Here is a 9,165-nt window from a genome sequence, read left to right on the forward strand (position 1 = left end):
TGGGACGCCGTTCACGTTTATGATTGGCTGCTGTGGCTGTGGCCCCGGCGCTGATTGGCTGGATAGATATAGCTTCCATTCTAAGGGGTTTTCTTGTAGCAAATGCAAGGACCGGAAGAAGAGAGGGAGTGCCGTGCATTGTCATCACTGCCCCGTTGGAGCTCTATTAACCTAGATGAGACAATGCAAAATAGAGAAAAGTGGTGGGAAATAACTTAGTATTTACTCAAGTACTCAAGTAACGTGCTTGTAGAAATACTCTGTTACAATTAAAAGTCATGTATTCAAAACTTTCCTTCACTAAAAGTGCATAAGTATTAGCATCATACATACATGAAGAACTAAAAATAAAACACTGCAGCCCATTTTAATTAGAATCCTTTTAAATCATTAACCTGAATGTGCAGCTAAAATATAGTAAACTTGCAGTAAAAAGTACTGCATTTACCTCTGAACTGTAGTAGAGTACTGTAGTATAAAGTGGCAGAAAATGGAAATAACCAAGTAAAGTGCAAGTACATAGATAGATAAATAGATAGATAGATAGATAGATAGATAGATAGATAGATAGATAGATAGATAAGGAGGAAAGCATTGAATCCAGTGTAACTTGAGGTTTATCAGTTGCAGTTCCCCACCGCGTCACTAGATGGCGCACGCACACAGTCTGAACGATGGGCGTGCTCTAAAGAAGCCGCTGAGCTGCAGTGTTGTGTCCGTGTTGTGTTTACTGCCCGCATCAGCTGGAGTCTGACGGGAATAACCATCACCGGGGATAAAATTACGTTTCACTACATTTCATTTTAACCCACAAACACCAAAACAATACTCTTTCACCAAAACCACCTCATTTATATACGAACAGGTAAGTGTGTGGCTGTATTACACCTCTATCCGCTTACATTCACGTTATCAATACAAATGTGTGTTTTAAATGGATTGTGTTCATGGATAGACAGCTAACCGCTAGCATTTTGCAAATAGTACCGTTATATCGCTTTCAAATGCATTAATACTTCCTGTTAAGTGGCTGTAATTAGTGGGTTTTTCCTGTTATTCTAATGGGTTTTCTTGTGGACTTTACTGCGCAACATTCGTGTAAATTAGATTTAGCGATGGTCTGGTCTCTGGTTCCTCCTCTTCCTCTCTTTTAATTATATGAGTCATATCACAGAAAGCGTACTATTTTTGGTGATCTTATAAATGAAAATAAAAAGATTAATGTTGATATAGTAGATGCCACATTAATGCCAAACAATGCATTTATGAAATGAATGAGTGTTTGTAACGAGGAACTATGATGGTGGCTGCTTAGTTTTTATCCCTCTACTTTTTTTTGGTTTGTTTGATTTCAGTCTGAAGAAGGAGCAGCAAACATGTTCTACACCTGTGGTCCCAACGAGGCTATGGTAGTATCAGGTAAAATGATGGCCACATCAGGTTTATCTAATATCCATAGAGTATTTAAGACTTTAGATGATAATTTTTCATCCTGTCACCATTTTTAAGCAGTGATTACAAAAATAAAAATTACTGTCTATGCTGCTTGACCAGTTTTTGGTTGAATATGTGTGATGGAAATTTGTTAAAGTACAAATTATCACTAGACCTTGATCATGTCTGGACTCTGATTTGAGGCCCTGCTTCATGTCTGATCTCTCCCAGGTTTCTGCCGTTCTCCTCCAATGATGATAGCTGGAGGCCGAGTGTTTGTCATCCCATGTGTTCAGCAGTTACAGAGGTAGGGAAACATCTGTATCTGTCTGTCTAAACACTCTGCCATCCACTTTTGTTTACAGATTGAGCTCAATTTCAATTTTTGGCTTTTGGTGTTTATAAGATGTACAACAGATAATCTGAAAATGGATAGAATATCTTGACACTAGAGTTAATCATATGAATTTGATTAACATTTTTGCCATTATAGTGCCTGTATGACTGACCAAATAAAAATGATTAGTAGCATATATCTATTATGTCTAATCATTTAATTTTTGCTGTACATAAACCACTTCATCAGAGCAGTTTTATTTCTATCTCTCTGTCAAATTTAACATATTAACCTTCAAAAAGGCCAGTCCAGGACACAACTGCATCTTAAAATATACATGCTGCTCCTCCTGCTTGCAATTGCACAACAAATACAAAGCGGAAATCACTACTCTGTAATGTATACCATTAGAGCAAGTTCTAATCAATCAATACATATCTGTTCCTTTATATTTCTTACCCTACCTATCTGCAGGATTTCCCTGAACACTCTGACTCTGAACGTGAAGAGCGATAAAGTCTACACTCGCCACGGTGTGCCCATCTCTGTCACAGGAATAGCTCAGGTCAGTGTGCATCACTGCAGAGGAAACAACATGCAGCTCCACCGGTGAAGCAGGAGGAGGTTTAGCTCAGAGGAGCAGGTGTAGACTAAAGGACATATAGTTTGTGTGAGTCATCAGCAGGAAAACAATCATCAGGTGCCGTCTAAACACTGTTAAACTGTGTAATATGGATATAGCTGTGTTTTTTCTCGGGTAGGTTCAGGCATCTTATATGATGTATTTTTAATATCAGTGTATTTACATACAAAACCAGCTGCTGCAAATCATAAACAAGCTGCTGTTTCCTACAGGTGAAGATCCAGGGTCAGAATAAACAGATGCTGGCTGCAGCCTGCCAGATGTTCATGGGGAAGTCAGAACCAGAAATCGCACAGATCGCCTTGGAGACGCTGGAGGGGCACCAGCGGGCCATCATCGCCCACTTGACTGTTGAGGTGACTTTGAGAAAAATACTGTTCATGAATTTTAAATGTATTATGTTGCTGTTAAGGATTCCCACGTCACAGCAAACCTCTCCCTCTGACAGGAGATCTACAAAGACCGGAAGAAGTTCTCAGAGCAGGTTTTTAAGGTGGCTTCCTCTGACCTGGTCAACATGGGCATCAGCGTGGTCAGCTACACGCTCAAAGATGTTCACGACGACCAGGTACTGCCGAAAACACTGTGGTGGGTTCCAGGTTTTCAGAGGTGGCGATGAACCTGAATGAAAACGTATGATCCTGTGTTTTCCCTCTGCTCAGGATTACCTGCAGTCACTGGGAAAGGCTCGTACAGCCCAGGTTCAGAAAGACGCTCGCATCGGAGAGGCCCAGAACAAGAGAGATGCTGTGATCAGGGTGAGATATACCGCTTTGTTCTTCTTCTTTATAGAAGTCTGTCTACAGAGTTTTCAGTCTCTTTTGCTGAGTCACCAGTGATATTTGTCTAAACTCTGGTCTGTATTTTTAGCCTCAGCTTCATCCTTCATCTTATTCTCAAGAGTTATTCCCATTGATCCCTATTTCCCCTCTTCCTCTCTCTCTTCCTTTGTCTGTCTCACTCTGTGTCTCTCTCCCTCTCTCTCTGCAGGAAGCCCATGCAATGCAGGAGAAAGTTTCAGCTCAGTACAAGAACGAGATCGACATGGCAAAGGCCCAGAGGGACTACGAGCTGAAGAAGGCAGCTTACGACATTGAGGTCAACACTAAGAAGGCTGAGTCAGAGATGGCCTACCAGCTGCAGGTAAGAGTAAATAACAACGGGATACTTTTAGAGTAATGTCAGGCTTTTTGTCATCTTACATGATGCGATTAACCTTTAATTTATTCTTCCTTTACCAGGTGGCGAAGACCAAGCAGCGCATTGAGGAGGAGAAGATGCAGGTCCAGGTGGTGGAGCGGACGCAGCAGATCACACTGCAGGAGCAGGAGATCACCCGCAGGGAGAAAGAGCTGGAGGCCAAGGTGAAGAAACCTGCAGAGGCTGAGCGGTACCGCCTGGAGAAACTGGCTGAGGCTCAGCGGTGAGTCGCAGGTTCATTCTCACTTACACTTACAGCAGCAGGAGGATGATGTTGGGAGTAGACAGGAGGTCTTTCAGTTTCAGCCCCATGTGTTAGCAGTACATCTTCTCTTTTGATGTTTCCCCAGAATCACTGTTGTTTAATTAAATTAAGTTTTTGAAGTAAAGATCAGTTTTCATCCTTTTTATGTTAACAACATAGATAAGGAGACCTATGGTAAAACAAGGTATAAGAAGGCATATGCTGTAGTATTGTTAACGATATAATCTACTATGACAGATGTTTTATATCTGATAGATCCTACAGAGCCAGATGCAGTCCACTCAGATGTTTGATGATGATTCATTGACTGTTTGAAACTGGATCTGTCAGCCAACTGAGCTGTCTGCCGGTTCTCTGTCTGACTCTGCACTTCTTTCTCTCTGTCTAGTCTTAAGTTGATCATGGAGGCAGAAGCCGAAGCTGAGTCCATCAGGGTGAGTTTCAAATCACCACAGCAGAATCCCAACTCAGCTGTCTTTAATTTATGAAGTCTCTAGTGAGGAGAGGTCTCATCTTTTTCTTTCCTTCAGATTAAAGGTGAGGCTGAGGCTTTTGCAGTGGAGGCCAGAGGTCGTGCAGAGGCAGAGCAGATGTCAAAGAAGGCAGAGGCCTTCCAGCAGTACAAGGATGGAGCCATGGTGGACATGCTGCTGGAGAAACTGCCTCTGGTGAGAGTCAACATGCTTTACAGTCCATTTATATCTTATATACAAACAACTGCTTAGCTTATAGTTTGAATCATTTATGGTATATTTATTTAAAACTGCCTCTTCACTGTCTTCTCTAAGTTTTCCAGAGTTGCTTCATATTCTTAATGTTTTGCTTATGAAAAAGTTTATAACGTTTTTGGTGTCTTCCACCAGATGGCAGAAGAGATCAGCAAGCCTCTGTGTGAGGCCAAGAAAGTTACCATGGTGTCCAGTGGCAACGGAGAGGTGGGCGCTGCCAAACTGTCCGGAGAGGTGCTGGACATCATGACCCGCCTCCCTGAGACGGTGGAGAAACTGACCGGAGTCAACATCTCCCAGGTGACTCTTTCATACGCACACATTCATGGGCTGCAGATCTTTAATGTGTCGTTGTTGTAATGGTGTCTCCTTTCTGCTGATTTGTGTCTATAAAATGCCTCATGACACTGGAATGTATATCAGAGCTGCATTAATCCAGTGTTTTGGCCACTAGAGATCAGAATAACTCCAACACAAGATGAAAGACACACAGGCCTGATAAATAATCACAGTTTAAAGTTGATTTAACTGATATGTCAGACCAGGGAGACTAAACCACACTGTAAATGTGCCATGAAACCAGAATAATAAGCTGCTGCACTAAAAGGCACTGCAGAGCTGAGTGATTGTTTTCTGTGGTTTGTTACTGTTAATTCAGTGTATATAATATAAATAAAAGATTAATCGACCTTTCTTTCTCTCTAATCCCTCCTTTCTGCAGGTGTCCTCTCGTACAGGCTGAAGAGAATCAAACTGGTGACCAGGCAGATCCACTCTCCACCTGTCTCATTATCTGCCTGGACTCTTTGCATGAGTCTGCTAACACAGCCTCTTTCCTCCACCTGTACCACTCTTACATCATCTCTACCTGCCTCTGTCGACATCTCGTCGTGATGTTTCCGTGTTATGACAATTTTCATTTTTTCCATTTCTTTTGGGGCCCTGATTACCAGCTCTGTCTGGGCTAAGGCTACAGTTACAGTTGTTATTTTAAATTATTTGTATTTATAATGTATTCAAATTATAATACCTACTACACATTACTTCATTAAATCCACACCTGTGACTTGATTTACACTGATATGATCAGATTTTAAAATTTATTTTAGGCAACAAATGTAACTGTAGTCTCTGTGTATCCTTTTTTTTTTTACATTCCCCAGTCTTAACAGTCTCATGTCTTTTCCTACCTTCTTCTTTCTACACTATGTCACAGTTTGTGTGTTTGTGTCACACTAATAAGAAAGTCTTCATGTGTCTCTTTACCTTCAGTGTCTCTGCCTGTGTGCGCTGCCTTGCTGCCAAACCTTAAGTGCATCTTAACATGAAACTTTTAATACAAACATGCACTCAAATATGTCATTTACTAATGCTACCAACATTACACACAGTAGTCTAATACTTAACCAAAACCGCAGCCTGTAGTTTTCGCTGTCACTCTTTTCTCATCATGTATTTCTGACAGAATTCATATTTACTTTATGAAGAGAGTTTAGGATGATCATGCAGACTTACAGGTCATCTAAATTATGATACCACCTGTAAATCTGTGTGACATTATTATTATTATTATGTACTGTATTTTTTAAATCTGTCATTGTTTCTATTTTATATATTTCTGTTTTCCATCTGTGATATCTACTGATTTCCTCTAGTCTTATTCTGCTGAGTCAGTGTTACCTTTTTTAGGTGTTTTGAAAAACATTTTTTAGGACCCTTTGCTTAAGGCATACCAGTATAATATAATCTCATGCATTGAATACATATGCAGCAGCCCTATATCACACTTTTATCTGTGACTTTATGAAAAAGTAAGAAAAATGTGATGCATGTTTACTTACACTAACCAATCTTCAGTACTATATTCCATCATCTTTAGCCTCTTTACAAAACACTAACATAATTAATATTTTTATTTATTTCTTCAAAGCACTGTAATGGTCACTTTAAATGCAATGGCAGTAATTCAGGAAATTCAGTTTACTGGTAACCTTGCTGTACATCTGTACAGAGAAGACCTGTGCAGTACAGTTACTGTAAATGTAAAATTGCATGTTACAAGAGAATGTAAAGCTCTTAAATTACAAATCATGATGATGTGAACTATGATGATATGCTGAACTGCAGAACTGAAATTTATAATGCATCAACATTTTGTATCTAATGATGTGATGACCACCATGGGTACATTTTTGTGTTGCTGCCCATCCTCAACAAAAGGTCAAAGTTCAGGGTCAGCTGCAAAACTGACAGGAATTAAACATCGAGGTCCAAACAGGAGCTTGAACCTGGATCCTTCTGGTTCAGGTTCCCTTGAAACTTTGCCATCCTTCCACCCAGTGATATATACTAGATGTATTCCTTAAGTAAAGTGGTGCCTTTTGTGTTATTATGGCTGGTTATGTAGCAGCTCTCATAAAGCTGTGGCTTGTGGAACTAAAGGTAGATGTGGTGTGAAGTATAGCTTTAACCCTCTTACTGTAGCAATGGGAATACCACAGTGAAATTATGAGATAATTGTATTGAAATGTTGAACTGTGTATTGTTATAGTTTTTGTTAATGAAGGTCTAATGAGAAGAGAAAGGAATAAGATGCTAAAAAGTTAGATCACAAACTGTCAGTGGTTTCTGCTTGTACTTCAGGGAAAGGGTTGTTAAGGATTTGATCCTCTTGATCAGGAATGATAGGTGGTGACTGGTGGTCAGAAATAGAGAAAAATGTACTTTGTATTTTAGTCACTTCTCATTTTAGAGTCAGTGCTTGTATCATAACGTTATCACACCGTCACCCTCTACCTCACCATAACCTGTGGGGCTGGGTATTAAATCATGTTTCACAGTTATATTTCAGTATAAATTCAAACAAGTGAAAACATGTTTGCTTTCCTTAGGTGTCATTTGTGTTATGAAAATGAATCAGATGCCTGATTTAGTTTGACTGAGCTGTATGACAGCAATAAATTTAACCAAGAATGGTCCTTACTTTTTCCTCCATGATACCCAGCCCTGAACGCCTCACTATTTGTTTGTGACTTCTCTGCACTGCTGGTTACAGCCAAATGTATTCAAATGGCTTTCTAAAGGTAAATTTTATTTATTTGAAGATGAACACTACTGTTATTATACAGGCATCAATACCTGTCACATGTTTAACTGTAAGTCAGTCTTGCAAATGCTTGTGTTTTCAGTCAGGATGCTTCATGCTGCTTCACTGTGGGGTCACCAAAGCAGGAGGGGATTACCTATTGGTTAGCTATAGAGAGGGAGATGTAATGTTTGTGCTTCTGTGATTGAATGTCTTATATGTAATGATACTCTGAAGTGACACTATATATAGATATAGATGTATTTATACAGTATATATTTGATATCAATACAGTATCACTGTAGCATTGTTTGCGTCACAAGTCACCAATAACAATTCTACTAACTCTTACTAACAGCTGTCACAGTGTTTCATTATAAATGTGTTAAAGCCAGAGTCAGCTTTGTAGAGTTTTCTATGTTATTTCAACTCCCTGTAGTTTGCTGGTGAAGTTCTGCCAAAATAGAAGCTACCACTTTGTTGCATTTGAATTAGTCTGTGCACTTCAGGAAATTTGAGTTTCGAGGAAAATGTTACTCTGCAATCATGTACACAATATACTTGTCATTAAATTGCAAAGAAGAGAAGAGAAGCTGCTTTTGCTCTTTATTGTTTCTGAAAACAGAATAATTTCATCCTGTAGTCTTTGTATTAGTCTTACTTTTCCTTACATGTATTATTTTCTGTTTGGATATCTGATTTGTGCAAGTTTTTGGTGTTGCATTTTTTAAATTCCATTTCTTTTCTTTTTGTTTGGGTGGGTGGGCAAGTTGTATTGATTTGCAGTTGGATATGCATAATAATAATTAGTATGGGGACACCAACAGAGCTTGCATGCATGTTGGGGTCCTAATAAAACACTTCTCTCCAAATATTTTCTTTTTATTGATCTGTCTAAGAATTTTGTTTTTTAAGCGGCTCGATCAGAGTGCCTTGCCCAAAAGTAACTTGCAGGTGTAATTTATTATTGTCCAGGGATTCAAACAAGCAACCGTCTAACCACAACTGTGTTTGTCCCTTTGATGCTAAAGTCAAGATAAGAAAAGAAGTAGGTATAGTTCTCGGACAGGTAATCTATTTTAATTGATGAGGGCATAAGAAAAAATAATAACAGTGAATTTATTGTTGGCATACTGCATGAACACTGCAACGGTGGTTACTTTTGAATGGGATGTGTGACTATTGAGATAAATTTGAGAAGTGTGTTGTTACACTGAATATATTTACACTGAAACTGATAATCGAAATGATGTACTCTGACGGGATAATTAATACACCGGAAGGCACCGTGTGGACGTTGGCAACTGTGTCAAGTTAACGGGAGGTGGTAAAGGAAGTAAGATTTTGTCTTCCGAATTAAAAGGAATCACCTGAGAAAACTCGGCATGTGAATTACAGAACAAAATTTAAAACACTCAGTAGAACCAGTAAATTAAATATGGAGAGCAGTGTCTTCTGCCAAATACCTGGACA

At 39.3% G+C, this 9,165-nt stretch overlaps 2 protein-coding genes across 5 annotated transcripts in view; both read left to right on the forward strand.

Annotated features, from left to right (window-relative positions):
* The window catches only part of LOC108881900 (class I histocompatibility antigen, F10 alpha chain), a 272,592-nt gene that overhangs the window by 202,363 nt on the left and 61,064 nt on the right, over positions 1 to 9,165 (forward strand). The window lies entirely within an intron of this gene.
* Positions 701 to 8,284, forward strand: flot1a (flotillin 1a). The gene is made up of 13 exons (XM_018674118.2): positions 701 to 865; positions 1,356 to 1,419; positions 1,666 to 1,741; positions 2,246 to 2,336; positions 2,627 to 2,770; positions 2,863 to 2,982; positions 3,077 to 3,172; positions 3,405 to 3,557; positions 3,656 to 3,837; positions 4,268 to 4,313; positions 4,410 to 4,547; positions 4,743 to 4,907; positions 5,329 to 8,284. The coding sequence occupies exons 2-13, from the start codon at positions 1,377 to 1,379 to the stop codon at positions 5,347 to 5,349; spliced, it is 1,275 nt and encodes a 424-aa protein (XP_018529634.1). The 5' UTR covers positions 701 to 865; positions 1,356 to 1,376; the 3' UTR covers positions 5,350 to 8,284.

This window comes from Lates calcarifer, linkage group LG3, assembly GCF_001640805.2.
Source record: "Lates calcarifer isolate ASB-BC8 linkage group LG3, TLL_Latcal_v3, whole genome shotgun sequence".
Lineage (NCBI taxonomy): Eukaryota > Metazoa > Chordata > Actinopteri > Centropomidae > Lates > Lates calcarifer.

Excerpts from the sequence above, each read along its gene's own strand:
- flot1a (XM_018674118.2), top strand. The coding sequence starts at position 1,377 with ATGTTCTACACCTGTGGTCCCAACGAGGCTATGGTAGTATCAG. Across the intron at positions 1,742-2,245 it reads TGTGTTCAGCAGTTACAGAG|GATTTCCCTGAACACTCTGA; the intron begins GTAGGGAAACAT and ends ACCTATCTGCAG. Across the intron at positions 2,337-2,626 it reads CTGTCACAGGAATAGCTCAG|GTGAAGATCCAGGGTCAGAA; the intron begins GTCAGTGTGCAT and ends TGTTTCCTACAG.